This window comes from Dryobates pubescens, chromosome 18 (genome assembly GCF_014839835.1).
Source record: "Dryobates pubescens isolate bDryPub1 chromosome 18, bDryPub1.pri, whole genome shotgun sequence".
Taxonomy (NCBI): domain Eukaryota; kingdom Metazoa; phylum Chordata; class Aves; order Piciformes; family Picidae; genus Dryobates; species Dryobates pubescens.
This window is the reverse complement of record NC_071629.1, coordinates 2485967-2502409: the sequence shown is the minus strand read 5'-3', so window position 1 is coordinate 2502409 and position 16443 is coordinate 2485967. Positions and strand designations below refer to the sequence as shown.

At 38.7% G+C, this 16443-nt stretch overlaps 1 protein-coding gene across 1 annotated transcript in view; it reads left to right on the top strand.

Moving 5' to 3' along the window:
• Window positions 1–16443, top strand: part of LOC128898093 (connector enhancer of kinase suppressor of ras 2-like) — a 193134-nt gene that overhangs the window by 129087 nt on the left and 47604 nt on the right. The window contains exons 9-13 of the mRNA XM_054169610.1: window positions 3821–3967; window positions 10764–10897; window positions 11824–12029; window positions 15285–15375; window position 15414. Coding sequence (XP_054025585.1) covers window positions 3821–3967; window positions 10764–10897; window positions 11824–12029; window positions 15285–15375; window position 15414 — 579 coding nt within the window. The remainder of the gene's footprint in view (window positions 1–3820; window positions 3968–10763; window positions 10898–11823; window positions 12030–15284; window positions 15376–15413; window positions 15415–16443) is intronic.

Genomic DNA, 16443 nt, shown 5'->3' with positions numbered 1-16443 from the left:
TATATCAAATTACTGCAGCTTTGTGGATATTTAGGAAGAGACTTGATGGAGTGCTTGGTGCCATGGTTTCATTGATTAGATAGTGTTGGATGATAGGTTGGACTTGATGATCTCAAAGGTCTCTTCCAACCTGGTTTATTCTATTCTATTCTATTCTGTTCTGTTCTGTTCTGTTCTGTTCTGTTCCATTTAAAGCATTATAGTTGTATGGTAAAGATATTTGGTATTGTATGGATGAATACTTTTAGAAGTCTTCTTTTTAAAGTGACTTGTATGTCCTTGGAGTTCTGAAGTAGGAGTGCAGGAGTTTGGATTTCCACACTCTAGGTTTTGTAGGCCTAGTTTATGAAGAGATAAAAACCTCTACACTGCATTTCAACATTTCGATACGTTTAGCCGACAACAGTGTACTATGAGTGCAGCTTTACTGTGCTGTGCAAAGATGGCATAATAATGTCCTCTTGAATTCATTGATTTGAATGTAATGAGTATCCTGATTGCTCCAATGTAATTTACTCAGGAAAATTTTTTCAAGTACTACATTAGTCTGGTTTTTTCCTTCATCAGTCTCCTTTTAAGGTTAATTTTTATTACTGAGTGAAATAGTAGAACCTGACTGAATGAATGCCTGTACTAAAACTCTTTTGTTGAATAGATCTTACCACATCTAGAAACTGCTAATTGCTATTAGAGAATGATTCTTAAGGAATGAATGTCAGAATCTTTCCCAAGGACCAGTTTTTAACTAAGATTTTAACCCACTCTAATGACTTCTATTTTTCGACAGATATTTTTAGTAATACAATTTATAATAACAAGTCCAAATTCCTAAGAGCATTTTATCATTGCCTACTAGTAATGACTGTGGACTGCTCTCTGTAATAGATCTTGGTATTTAATGGTTTTGTCATTAAGGCTCTCATTGGAATAATTTATCACCAACTTAATTATTTATCACTCTTTTCTAAAAGGAGCTCATCGCATTGTAAAGGTTTCAGCGTTCTCAAAGCTATAGCAATCAATAACAATCAAAGAGAGTTCCTTTTCATTCTGTAACCGAGTAGAAAACACGATGCATAGCCTCTATCATTTTCTAAGCAAAGCAGAAACTAGAAGAGTTAGTTTGGAGTGCAAGCTGACATATTTCTGTTTGTTTGCCTGTGGCCTGTTCATAATTACAACCATTTTCTGCTTTCCTGTGGCCAGTGCATTTTTAGAAAGTTTTCAATGGAGCAGCAGCACGGAGAGTAGAATAGAACATTAAAAAGCTATTAAAAACCTTGGTAGAATTACAACACATTGCAGTCCTGCCCAAGACAAATGTTCACCCTTGGGATCCTGCTTTTGGCTCACTGTGGAGACAAACTAGAACCTTACAGGTTATATCTTAACTTCTCTCCAGCCCTTAAAAAGGGATTGCAATTTAAACCTCTTTGAGACTGACTTTATCATTTTCCTTCTTCCTCTAAGAGGAAGTCATTACACACTAACTTGATTTAATATAATGACAACTGTAGACTGCTCTGGTTCTGAGCACCTCAATTTTCTTTTTTCTCTAGTTTTTGAATAGCAGTGGGAATACTCACTTTGGTCAGGAGAGCAAGCATGATTAAAGTCTTACAGTGAACTCCAACAGGTCAAATGTAGTCATAAAGCAGAGCGAATATAACAGCCCTTAATGCTTGCGTATACTTGGCCATTACTGCTCTTGTATTCCCTGAGCTTTTCACTCTTAAATGTTCACTTCAAGGCTGCTGCAGTTTGGCTTCTGTGAGGTTGTGTCTCTACCAACACAGCATTCCAATTCCTGTTCAGTAGTTCTGCCTGAGATGTGGGCTTAAGACTTGTGGTAGTTCTAACAGTTATGGCAGGTTTTTACTGTGGTCATTTATTACTACCATAAAACCCTGCCATGTTCGGAACAGAAGATGGAGGCACTTTTATTGGTGCTGGGGGCTCAGCTTTGCTGTGAAAGAAGGTGACTTTTTCAGAAAATATTCCATGCAGGATTGGATCCAGGATGCTTTGCTCTCAGAACTGCGGGTAGGGAGTAACCAGCAGTGTGACTCACTTAAGTAATGGGGTTTTAATAGATGCAATATCTAAAAGGGAAAGCGGAGAGTCTGTCCTGCACCTGTCCACTTTCCTTGAGTGGCAAGTCTAGAAATATTGTGTGAACAGGAGAACATGCAAATAAGGCTAGGAAATCCTCCTGTCTTCCCTACAAATACCTACAACTGCCTTGCTGTGTCCCAGAGCTGAATGTGAGCCAGTAACAAGTGGTTACTCTTTCCAGCAATTCCTTTCTAGGTAGGCTTGTTCTTGTGATTTGAATGACTTCAGCAAGATCCTTGGTATACATCCTGAAAATAACAAGATGAGGCTAAGTGGAGTTTAGCCCTTGGGACCCAGGGCTAAGGTTAGTTGTGAGTGACTGACTCTGCTTTAGTCATCCCATTTTCCTGACTCCAGTGGGAGAGAGAGGAATTTCCAAACCTGTGGTGTAAGCCTGGTTATCTATACCAGGTCACAAGCATACTGACAAACAAAAAAAAAGAGGTTTCAGAAGGGAATGGCAACAAATCTATAAGCATTGCAACATAGATCCATCTGTCAGTACTGATGTGGATGTTACACAAGATACCTTTTTTGAGACTGCAGTATTAAAGGAACTTCTTCAATAATAATGCTGCTCAGGAAATAGGGCAAGCCAACTTTAATGATAATTCACTGTGAAGTGGTAACTGGTAGGGATTTCTTTTATTCATGGTGAACAAGTTAATACATCAGCTGCACATAGGAAGGGCAAAAGGACTGCTAAATGGAGCCAAATTTATTCTCTTACTTAAACTATCACAATTGCACTGATTTCAGTGCTGTAACTTGGAAGAAAGATTGGTTGAGGTTTAGAAAAATGTGAATTTTTATCAGTTTCACTTTTAGCTCTGAATTTACATCTCTCACTGGTTTAATACCCTTTTCTTTTTCTACTTTTTTCTTGTGTGCCCTTGGAAATCTGGATAGAAACTCAGCAACATAAATTCTTACCCATTCTTAAATGCATTAGAAACTACTTGTATCATAAACATATTTCTGTGCTGTCATTTGTGCTATTATTCAGTTTTAGCACCATTTAAAGTAGTCAGGATAATAGGACAGTGTAAGCACTTTCTTTTTAAATGCCATGTTTTGGTGTATGAAGAATTAAAGGTAAATTCATAGTTAGATAATCAAGAAGACAAAGAAAACTCTCTTAAGTAGCTTTTTGTGAGCGGCACATATAACATCCCTCTAGTACTGGGGATGTTCTGGTTTATGGCTGTGTTTACTCTTTATAATACCTTGAATTACTCAGCTGTGTCCAGGAGCTGTATAGATAAATCAAGTAAAAGATCATTTATCTTCAGTTAGGATCTTAAAGCTGTGGCATACATGTTACACATGTTGTTACAGCAGTCTCTCTTCCTCCACAGCAGTGACTGCTTCCACTCGGGATCCAGACTGAAACAATTTCATGACTTCTAGTCCTCATTATTTGATTTAAAATGTACAGTGAGCTCATAAATTATTAAAAGAGAGAGAGGGTGTTCACTGATGCCTTATTTTGCTGAGAAATGTAGCTAAGGAAAAAAAAATCCAGCTTCAGCAGCAGCGTTTCAGTCCAACAGAAGTAATCAGACACAGTTTATAAAAACTGCTTATGTTTGCAAAGAGTAGGCTGTAAAAGAGCTTTTTGGTTAATAGAAGACTTCCTGCACATTTAAAGTTAAATGGAAAGCTTTCAAAATTCAATTATGGATTTCTTATTTTTTTTCCTTAGGTTGGCTGGCAGTTAAAGAACCTGGTAAATGCATTGCGGGAAGACCCGAACGGAGTGATTTTAACCTTGAAAAAACGTCCTCAGAACACCCTGGTTTCTGCTCCTGCCCTTCTGAAGAACGTGAGGTGGAAGCCTCTTGCACTTCAGGTAAGGAGACTGTTGAAGTGCTGGTGTAAATGCTTTATTCTTTGCAAGAGAAAACACTTTTTTTTTTTCCTTCTGGAGTGAGGAATGAGAGTCTCTAAAACATCCACGATTGCTTTGAAACGGGGGGCTGAGCCAAGTATGTGTGGCACTAGTGTTTGTGAAACAGAGACTGGTTTCTTTCATTTCTGTGGTGAAGTTGGGAGCCACAGGAATTCGTGGAAGGAAAGAACATGTTCAGAATGTGTTGGTGAAGAACAAGGCAGGCTAAAGTTCAGTAGACTGCTTTGGCAGAGGCAGTGTTGCCTCCCTTTCCATTATTTCCCAGGCTGTCAAAACTACTTGCTTGTAATCAAGCATGACAGACCTCTTAGATTTCAGGAAAAGTTTGCTTCTGTCCCACATCTCTCAACGAGTCTGAGTTTCTTGGGAGCAATGCTAATATAACTGCTGCTGTTTTCTGCACACCTATTCCTTGAGAACCTGTCAATACCAAAAAAACCCAAAAAGCTAATTTGTGGACATCACAGCTGGTTCTTCCTACATCATCCTACAGGTGTAGGGGAAACCTACACTTCATTACAAAACCTACTCTCTGCAAAGAGACTGAACTCAAGTGCCATTATTTAAGGAAGGGGTTCTGAGTAAGATAGTAGCTATGCATGTTTAATACTGTATAATGCCCTATAATCTTATGCTCTTTCATAATGTGGAAGCTTCAGAGAGCTGTTTTGTTGAGATCACATGATCCCTGGAGGTGTTCAGGACCAGGCTGGACAGGCCCTTGAGCACCCTGGTCTAGTGGGAGGTGTTCCTGCCCGTGGCAGCAGCGATGCTACTAGGGTGCTTTCAGTGTCATCCTCACTAGGATATGTTTCTGCTGTGTATAGCATTGTGAGGGATTTGTTTAAAAATATAAATTGTTTTGGAAAAGGGAAAGAGCATTTCCTGTGATACTTCTTAACAGCAGATTTTGCAGTAAGTTGTTGAAAACTCACTTTAGGTCTTCTTTATTCTTCATGCCACAGAGGCAAGCGCAAGAACCTGGATACATTTCAAGCACAGATTTTGGGTTTTGTCTGTTTCCTACAGTTCTCACCTGGATCTAGTATAATTTGTTATTGCCATTAATGACTTGGAACTGGCATGTTAAATTTCAAGATGACACTAAAGCTTGTGTTTCCTGGACAGCTGACATAACAGCTTGATGCTGCTGGGAAGCAGTGATCTCACTTCCCTCTCCCTATTCTTGGCTACAGAGTGTCCTCGCCCTTGACTTTGGCATTTTTTAGACACTCTAGATCAGTTTAATTTGTTGGATTGATAGGAAGGCTTCTTGGTTTGTTTATTTGTCTTCTAGGGGCTTCTACCACTACTGCATTAGTTTGGACCTTACAGAACAGGGGCTGTCAGAGGCTGTTGACAGGCCTTCAGAAATAAGCAGGGTACATTCAGTGTAGACAGAAGGCTTTGTACTTAGACAGAAGTCATCAGGTGCACACATGTAGGATAGGGAATCACCAAAAATCTATAGAAAAAATTCTCAGTTCAAGTAGCTCAAAATTGAAAGCAAGCTGGCAAATGTCACACTATCACAAAAAGGGATATGAGGTGTATGGAGGTGGTGTATTGCATCGTGTGTTCAACAAGGGCAAGTGTAGAGTCCTGCACTGGGCAGGAATAACCCCCCCTGCAGCAGTACAGGTTAGGGACTGACCCGCTGGAAAGCAGCTCCACAGAGAAGAATATGGATACAGATATGGATATATGTAACACACCATGAAAGCACCACATGCAGAGCAATTGTTTTCCATTCTGATTTAGTGCTGGTAAAGCAAATAAAATGAAAAACAAATAAATAAATGAAGGAGTTCCTAATTAGGGAAGGACTGAAAGAAGCAGGATTTCAGGACAAGAAATTCAGTGGCCATAAATAAGATTTGTCAGGTGCATAGTAGGAATCATTTTAAATACATGTTGTCATGTTTTCTATTATTGCTTAAGGTACTTTTAGACATTATTAATATTTTTTCCACAATGATTAAATTTTTTAACAAATTCTCCACAGTTAATTTATGAATTATTAATGAGACTGAACATCCAAACCATCATAAAATGTCTCTCTTGTACTCACTGTGGTATTCCTTTGCTGTATATAGTTTCCCTTGATGCTTAATTAACAACAGCAGAATGTTAACATATGCCCAAGTTCTCTGCTACAGCTCTCTTTCAGTGAGACAACATGTCAGTCAGAGCATCTTCTCACTTTGTCTCGTTGGCATTATGTGATATTAGAAGAGCATTTTCATTGCTTAAACTCTGTGATTATCTTCCCCCACAATATGAAATCATTCTTTCATCTGCAACGGCAAACAGTGCTCTGTGTTTTATAAAAGTGAGCACACAGCAACTTCATTTAAAGAAAATACAACATTTAAATTTTTTTTCTACCTGAAGAGATCTTCTCATTGTAATCTTCTATCCTGTTACAGCTTCCTGATCCTGAGCATTAAACCTTTGATAATTTAGCTTGAGACACAGAAGCTGTCAGGTGATAGGAGCAGTAAAGCTTACCTACGTCAACAGTGACAACTTCATAATAATTCTAAGGTATTAGAAAATCCATGTCCTGCTTTGCAGCTTTACAAGTATCTTCAGAATAATTCTAGCTAAGTAGCTCATTTCAGATTCTGAAAACCATGTGAATTTGGAGAAATGTTGCTTCATAAAAGAGAGAAATTATTTAGCTTTAGGAGAGCAGATGACAGTAGAGCAAAGAAAGGAAAACAGCAAGTTGGTGTTTAGCACTTCTATCCCGCTCCAGTTAGTTCACAGTTCAGGTACTGTGTCTTGATAGAATTTCTCAGCTGAAGTCTGAAATTATGCTGTTCATTTATTTCACCATCTCAGTGAGAAATATCTTGGGGAAGGAAAACCTCAGAGAAAATGTAGCAAGTAAGAAAGTTGTGTTCTGCTCTCTTGGACGTCTTGCATCAAAGGAGATGGTGAAGGCATTTCATCTTCATGCCACTCCTGCTTGAATTATTTCTGTAGTATTTGTATGTATTTCATTGTGTTCTCTTGCTCTGAGGACAAAAACTATTATTTATGCATCAGAAAAGGTACACATGTTAAGTTTCAAAAAGTGAAAATCCACAGGCCTTGCAAACACTGTGCACACACCTGCTGCTCTACAGCACAGCTCTACCAGTTGAACAGTATGGGAGAAACACTCAGCAATGCCGAGCATTCTCTTTCTTATTGTCTGTAGTATTTGTCTTGCTGAACATTTAATTTTTCTGAATAGCAGCTTGTCCAATTAGTCATCTCTATCAGTGACCCGATTTAACCTCCTCTGACAAAAATTACAGGCTGTAGGCATTTAGAAGGTGATACAGATTTGCAAAGCCCCGTTTTCCCTTGCCGCAGGCAATCCATGTAGAAGAGTGACACCTCTGAGTTTCCTGTGAATTCACCCACCAGGGGAATTCTGGGGATTGAGTTTATTCATTCAAGGCAGAAAGCAAGGACTAAGTAGGCTGTCCTTAACCTTCAGACCCCCTCAAAAGGTAAGGGGTGTCCATGTTCGAGCCTCTCATTGCTGTACCACTGTCTTTTACCACCTTACTGCACCTTGTCTGCTGGTTTTCACAGGCTGCACCAGGGTTCTGGTTGTTGTTTTGAACTGCACTTTTCCAGAGGCACAATATTTAATTATCCCAAATATTTGCAAAACTCAGAATCACAGCAATGTATTTTGTTTCTGAAACAGTTTGCACCTTTATGTTTGGCAAACAATTGCTTATTATTTCTGATGAGTATTGAATTTACCGTTTGTCTTTCATTTTTAGCCTGGTATTTCAGCATTACTTAAGCGTTTTAGTGGTAATTAGCTATTTCAGCAATAACAGCACCAGCAGATACCTCAAGTGTCACTTTTTAAGTAGTGCTCTGTAAATAAATATGTTTTCCTTGGGATTGTTTTCACCTGTGCCTGTATCTGCACACAGTGTGTCAAACATTCCCTTGTACACCCACATAGTGTGGGTCACTCCCACACAGTGTGGGATTGCTCCACTTGGAATAATCTTATGGAAATCAAGATATAAGACTTAAAGAGTAGACTCTGTCTGTTTATTGGCAGTCCTGGTTGGGGTGATATTTACTGTTCATTAAAATTACCTTTTTAAAAGCTTTGGTACAATACTGAAATCATTGAATGATTGAATGCTCCTGTTAACCAGGGAGTTAATAACATTAAATAGTTGATAAGAGCCCTGTGCTATTTTGCAGATACCCCCTGAAACTCCACCTCTCATATCACAGCCAGCTCTGGAGCTCCGAGTGAAGGTGCACAACTTTGCTGCCTTCATTCTCAGCTCCAGATGGTAGAAGAATTATTATTTGCTGGAACTTTCTGAGTGATGATAAAGAGGAGAAAGTGGGTGCTCTTTTTCCTGCCTTGAAGTCTCCCAGGCCAGATGAGTTAAGGTTTCTTGTGAGCAAGTAGCAGAATCACCCAAAGTGGTTTATTTGTTTGGGGGGCATCCTTTGAGAGAGGTAGAAACAGGAACTGCTCCAGAGACATAATGGCTGACAAATCTTTGTAAAGCATTGAAGAGGGGCACTTGTTAGACAATGGAGACAATAAATAAAGCTGAGAGGGAAAAGGCAGGAGACAGCTTATCTGAGAACAGTGCATATTCTTGAAGACTTAAACCCTTTATATAGGGAAAAGGAACTTCAAAAGCACATATTTCTCTAAACTCAGTGAATGAGCTCTTACAGCATTGCCAATGAAAAAGGCAAGAATAAGAGCTGGTGCTTTGTGGGGGCGGGGGGAGAGAATTCTTTGACTATTATTTTTCACACATATTTATTGTGATAGTTGAGAGATGAATGAACTACAGTAAGGTTAGAAAAACAGTATGTATGATGCTCCTCTTCAGAAAAGGGAAATGAAAGAGCCAGGAACTTGAAAGTCAGTCACTTAATACGCACAAACAGTCTGTGAGCACTTGGAAGGTAACAGATGAGTAAAAACAACATGAATTTATTATGAAGAAATCATTAAACAGATTTAGTGCTCTTATGTGAGCAGTCTGCTCACCTGCTAGATAGGAGAGAACCAGTATATCTTCCTCTGATATTAATACCTTTTCTTCTGGCATTCTCATAAGCATGGCATCAAGAATTATGGACTAGGTGAAACTGAGATTGAATAGGTGGAAAATTGCCTCACTTACCAAAGAGCTGGTAATAGTTCACCACCAGACAAAGGAAGTATCAGGTAGTTTTCAATGCATAGGGGGTAGGTGTTGTTTTGTCCCATAAACCAGGAGAACCTACAAATGGAGTCTCAGCTAGTAATTAAGAATATGGAAATTCTAGTTTGGAGAACTGGAATAAAAGCTCTAAAAATGTAACAAAATGAGAGAGGAGCAAGTATAAGGTATCCTACTTGGAAATAAAATGCAGATTTAAAGAATGTAGCAATTGAATAACATGCCTGTAATTCCAAATAATGTGGAAATCCTGTGGAGGGCTTGCACCTTTGGAGGTGCCTTCCAACCCAAACCATTCTGTGACAGTATGAAATCACAGTAAAGAAAAAACTGGATGTCACGATGAAAGGAACTGAAATAACTGGCTAAGAGATATAAATAGGAATATAAATCACAAAGATAAATCATTTGTTTTGCTTTATTCAGTATTTCACCTGGGTACTGAATGCACCTACCTTGCACTGGGTGCACATAGTCTAATCACAAGTACAGAGCACACTACAATTCATTAGTGTTTTAGAAAACAACCCTATAGCCATCCCCACCTTGTCCTATTGCTAGACACCCTTATGGAAAGTCCCTCTCCAGCCTTCCTGTAGGCTCCCTTTGGGTATTGGAAAGCAGCTCTAAGGTCCCCCTTAGGTATATTGATAATACAAAAGAAACCTAGAACAGATTATTAGAGGCTTAACAGTAAGTGCAGAAGAGTGCTACCATTTGGAGCCATATGCAGACCAATATTCTGGTAGAGGAGCAGCCCTTCTTGGTAGTTAGAATTGCCTTCACTTGTTGAGTCTCATAAAAATAATATCAGTGCTTATTTCCAGAAGACAAAATGCCTTACATTCAGAAAAATATTATAATTACTCTTCACAGCTTACAGACCTCTGCACTTTATTAATCCTTCTAATGTATTCCTTAGGTTAATTTAAATTTCATTGCTGGTCATCACAGAACCTATATTAGTATCAGCAGACAGGCTCATAGATTACATCACATTGGAGGGAGCCTTGAATGTCATCATCATGGCTGTGATTTCAGCCACAAATGCTCTCTTCTTTAAAATATCTAAACAATGTCTTAATGAATCTTCTATTGAATACCAACCTTATGGTTAAAACAATTTCATTCAATGAAAGTATTGAAGAGTTCTGTAATTAACTTTTGTGTTAATGGCATTTAATAGTGTAAGTCCTTCCTCCCCACATAATTGATTTTCTACATTGGTTAAAACTCATCTTTTGATTCCAAGTCTCAGATTTTCCCTTGAGATGGCTTTTCAATTAATTTCCCTGGTCTTTTATTGGTTTCTTTCATACCAGCCTTGAATTCTTCAGTCAAACAGTGTTTCAGTTGATATCTTTTGGGAAGAACCTTCAATAATCTGGGGGAAAAGAAGAAAAGGAAAACAAGAGGGCAAGAATCCTAAAATTATGCACATTGACTTCACTGTTACTTGTAGCACAGAAAACATGAATTTATTCTCCATGTGCTTTCTTCTTCTTTTTTCACAGCCTGTAATTCCAACCAGTCCAACAAGCAGTTCTACAACACCAACAAGTACAATGGGCATATCCTCCAAAATGGAGAACTCTGCACTTCAAGATGTTTTCATTCTGTCTCCAATGTCAGGTCTTTATGGCCCCAGGTACTTACATCTTAATGAATCTGAGGGTTTGGGGAGGGGGAAGGAATTTACACTTTCATTTATTAATTGATAAAACCAAGAAGCAACAAGCCACAAAATAAAACAAAATATTTAGTCAAATTAAAAGCTAGGAAGTCATTAAGCAGTATAGAATCACAGAATCACCAAGGTTGGAAGAGACCTCAAAGATCAAGTCCAACCTGTCACCACAAACCTCATGACTAGACCACGGCACCAAGTGCCACATCCAATCCCCTCTTGAACACCTCCAGGGATGGTGACTCCACCACCTCCCTGGGCAGCACATTCCAATGGCTAAGGACTCTCTCAGTGAAGAACTTTCTCTTCACCTCCAGCCTAAACTTCCCCTGGTGCAGCTTGAGACTGTGTCATCTTGTTCTGGTGCTGATTGCTTGAGAGAAGAGACCACCCCCCACCTGGCTGCAACCACTCTTCAGGTAGTTGTAGAGAGCAATAAGGTCTCCCCTGAGCCTCCTCTCCTCCAGGCTAAACATATAATTATTTAGAGAGAAAGAGCATTCACTTGGCTAGATAAAAGTGGGGAAAAACCTGATTTGAATCCTAAAGCATTTAAGGAATTCTTTAATCACGTAGTTTTATTTGCTTCTATGTACCTTGTACCTTATTCTAAAGCATGCATTTCTCTAGGGGTAAGCTTTGCCTTCTCATGATATGCCAACTCCTTATGCTGTCTTTCAGACAGTAGAACATTCCTGGGTAAATCTGTGTATCTTCCAGTTAAAGTGAAACCTAATGATGACTTCAGTAACTTACATTTGTGAAACTGAATCACTTTTATAAAGTTAAAGGACTCTTCATTTAATGTTCAGGAGACACAGTTGTGCACTTCAGCATTATCATAAAATGGTTCATTTCTCCATAATCTTCTGTTTTATTGCTTTTAGGGATGAAATTGGAATAATGTCTTGTGATGACATCAGCAAATTTGGAAAGTCTGGGATGAAAGGCTCTGAGTCTCCAAGCTACTTTCTGGAGCATGAAAGTGGGAAGTACTACACCTTAATTGAAGGTGAAGGCCACCCAGTGGGCTCTGAGTATGAGAGAAGCAGAGCTCCAGGGGTGCGGAGAAGAGAGAAAACTCCCACTCATGGTAGGTTTGGTTTCTGTAACATTTCTTCATTGATCAGAATTACAATTGTGCTATTAACCCTGCAACACCAGCAGATGTCATAAAATCATGTCATAGAATGGCTTGGGTTGGAAGGGACCTTAAAGATCATCCACTTCTAATTCCGTTGTCATGGGCAGGGACATCTCCTCCTAGGCCAGGTTGCTTGAAGCCCCACCCAACCTGGCTTTGAATGCTTGGAGCCTCCACAACTTCTCTGGGAAAGCTCTTCCAGTGTCTCAACCACCCTCATGGGGAAGAATTTCTTCCTAATATTTAATCTAAGTCTCATCTCTTCCATTTGGAATCCATTGCCCCTTGTCCTGCCAGTACATGCCTTTGTAAAAACTCCTCCTCCAGCTGTCCTGCAAGTCCCCTTCAAATGCCTGTCATTCCTTGTTCAACCACAACCTGATGGCTCTGAACACCAGACAGAAGTTTATGTGAAGGAATAATTAGTGTAATTAAGTTTTGAGGTTTTTTTCCTGTCTCTAATTGTGTTTTTAAAAGTGTGTGCATTATTTTGTCTTTGCTCTCTGGGAAAGGGAAAATCTCACCGGGTCAGAATAGTGAAGAAAAATGTGCCTGTGAGGAAGGCAGGTAATAAAAACATGTTGCAGGTCAATGGAGATAATACCAAAGGCTGTTATAGTGGAAGATCCAATAATAGCTGAAATGGAACACAGCTGGGGAAGACAAGAGAAAGATCTTTAAACACTGCAGGCGCTGATTCTGTTGGTCTGTGATAGACCTTCTTAGTCTGGTGCAGCATTTGACACCACTGATGTTATTAAATGTAGATTCTCAAGCTTCTTTCAGTTCTTAGAGATGGTGTGGGTTTCTCTCGCCTGCTCTCCCACTGTGGTGTTCTTACCACCATGAATATTAGAAGAAAGGGCAACTGACAGCCCTAGATGCCAAACAAATTCTGGTAGTTGATTTGTACGAGTCTTTTCCCCTGTCAACAAATGTTTGCTGAGGTTTTCTGGCTAGATGTGAGATATCTATGACGTAGTTCACACAACATACTTCAGTTAAGGTTTCCACTGCAACATCTTTTGGATAAGGTCAGCTAATGAGTGACAGTTGAGTAATTTCACCTGCTGCTTTGAGAGCTGAGAGGGTAGGATTCAAGTTTGTAAATGTGACAGCTGCAAGGTTGCAGCAAATGACATCAAGCTGCAATGATATTTCAGTGAGGCTAAACTTTCCAAAGGACATCCAACTTTCCAAGTGTTTATCAGTTAAACAGAACTTTTCTCCTGGCTTTCTATTTTGATAGCTACAGCTGGGTTTATGGTAGAAGGTGGCAACATACCAACAGTTAAATGGACAGGCTTGTATACATACACAGTACCTTTTCAGACCAGGGACAATTTAATAGATCTCTGTGTTGTACAGGGTATTTTACTAATTTCCACAGCCATCTGCTTGATGCTTAACAGAGCTGTAGCACTTAAGAGTAGGATTCCACCTTAAGACTTAGTAATATTCTGGCTTTATCTCCCTGATAAGTGACATTATTTTATAATAAAATTAGAATTAGTGATAAACCCTAACTGATTAAAATTAGAGCCAGATGGTTATATTTGGCTTGCTTTCATAAATTCGTGCTGCATGATGACTTTAAATGTTGGGCTCTGTGCCTGACCCCAGTGATATGCAAGATTTCTTCTTGTGTTTGTGATGAGCAGTTCTTAACTTTGAAAATCTAGCTGGAATTTGATTTGTAAGTCTCAGAAATACGCCTTTGCTTCAAAAACAGTTTGATTTTTAAGTCTCAGGGATATGCCTTTGCTTCAAAAACCATTGTTAAACCAGAAGTTTTGAAACTACAGATTAAAATAATCAGTCAATTAACAAACCTCCAAATCCAAATTTTATTCTACAGTAATAGAAGATTTTGTGCTTTTTGACTCAGAGGTGTGTGTTTGAACCACCCAAGTGACAGTAAATCTTCTGTTAGAGAGACAGGATTTATGGTAGGTCCCCTTCAAATACTGGAAGTTCTTTCCAGAGCCTCTGTCCTCTAGGATGTTCTTCTAATACCAAATTTGAATTGAGGAGTTGAATATCTTTGGAGTTAAAGGCACTTTCCCTGACAGGCAGACAGAGAAGCTACAGATATTTTCCTCACAATTAGTTATACACTGACTCTTCATAAAGTCTTGTCATCCAGAAGCATCCTTGGTTATATATTTGTTAGTTCTTAAATCCTCCTAACATTTAGTAGCTAAAAAGCTGTGTTTTGGAAGAATGGTAAATAGATAATGAAAATAAATGTATATTAGTGTACAAATAATCCATAGAAAATAGTTTATTCACTTTAGCCAAGCTGGGGAAAATGATAATGAAAAAGTTCACATTTAATTCTGTAATTCTCCTAGAAACAGAACAGTAGCAAACTATGTTAAAAATATTTGCTTCAGTGTGAAAGAAACACACTATATTTAGTCAGCTGGCACATAGGCAAAGGATTCTTTGGCTTTATGGGTCAGACAGAACTTAACCCATAATCTAGAGGGTGGTTTTTCTGCATTTTGTGATAAAAATGCACACTGACAAGGCCAAAGTGCTAATGCTTTATAGTCAGTTTTGTAGTAGTCCTCATTTAATGGCCTGCTATCAGTGTTCTACTGATACTGTAGTAGGGAATGACTAATGCACATTAATATCTTACAGCCAAAGTGCCATAAAATCATATGAATTAAAACCCTAATGTCTGAATCTTCTTTGTTGTTGTTACCAAACTGCACTCCATGTTTTCTTTCTAAGGCATTTGAAATTAACACTCCTTGAAATGAGAACCTCTCATTGCTCACCATGTGATTTCCCAGGTCAGATAACTGGGAGATGGTGGATCTTTCTAGTCTTATTGAAGCATATTATTTCACTGTGAAACTGCTCCTTTCTTTCTTCCAAAACACCTGCTTAATGAGCGGGCAGTTTTTACTGAATAGAGTTAAAAACAAAGTTTATAATCTGCCTCCCATTGACAAGTGATGTCACCAAAATCTGTGGTACTTTCCTTCAGAGCAGTACAATGCAGAAGAGAATCTGGGATATATGATGTTTAATTGATCCTGAATGCTACAGCTTTGATAACATACAGGTGCTGATAAGTAGGATTCCTATGAAGGGTCATGTCATGCCTATCATTTATAGCTATTACTTACTCTACAGACTTCTGTTTTTAGTCTTCAAAATTTTTATTGGTTTATCATTAATTGTTTCCAGGAGATTTGAGGCCTGTTTCTATGCCTACTGAATACAGCTGGATAGGGGAGTCAAAAGAACAAAACATGTACAAGAGGGGAAGCAGAGGTGAGTATTTATTGTTTATTATTTTCTCTGCTGTTCTCTGAGGGTTTTTTGTTTGATACTTAAGCAGCATGAAGCATGAAGCAGCATCATAGAAACCAAACCTGTTTTTCTTGAGTGCTACAGAGAATATCCAAAGCCTGTTCAGTATCTGAGGTTTTGTGTTTCTATTTCTGAAAATTAAGTTACATTCATAGGAAGCATTTCTCTAATTGTAGTGTAAGAAAGATAAAGATCAATGGCAAAAAGACTTGCAAGATTCAGATATTAATTAATATGCATCATTTCTTAACCTTCACAACTCTAGAAAACATTAAGTGATGTTATAGGTGTCAGGTAAAGTCCTTTGAGATGCATTTTGATTATGAATGAATATGTGAAACCAGAATCAGGAATTGCACTGTTGATGTCCAGCCCAGCAACCTGAATCACACACATCTGTATTGATTCCAGCGGGAAGCAGGAACTTTACAAGTGTGCTGATAGCAAAGTTCCATTTTCCCTTTTATCTTCTGCTAAAAAACAATTCTATTATTCAACAGCATATTCTTCAAATATGCAAGAATGTTTCTTGTTATGCCAATTGTTAAAGATTCTTAAAGAAATACCATAGTTTCGAATCTTTTAGGCACAGTGTGGGTAGCTGAGAGTTCCACTCGACTGCTTATAATGTGACAACATTGAATGACACTCTTGAAAATTAACACAGGGTTTTAAACTTCCTTTTTCAGTAATCTTCCATTCCAAGAAAAAGTAACTTTCATTTAAGGCACAAGCCTTTGCTGATCTATTCCAAATGGTTTGATTTATCTGTAGTTTGTAGTCCATTGCTAAGGACAGATTCCTTTCCTCAGACCTGTTGCCTGCCCACTCCCCATTTTGAAATTGTGCCCAAGTATGCTGTACACCTCCTTAAGACCATTATTCCAGTTTGTCAGGCTCCTTGAAATCCAGTGCCAGTCTCTGGAATGCTCCCAGAGGTGGTTGCTGCTGGATACATATATATGATGCTTATGCTCACTCTCACCTCAAACGGCAGCACGTGTCAGTAAATGTGGGGCTGAGTCCCCTGCAA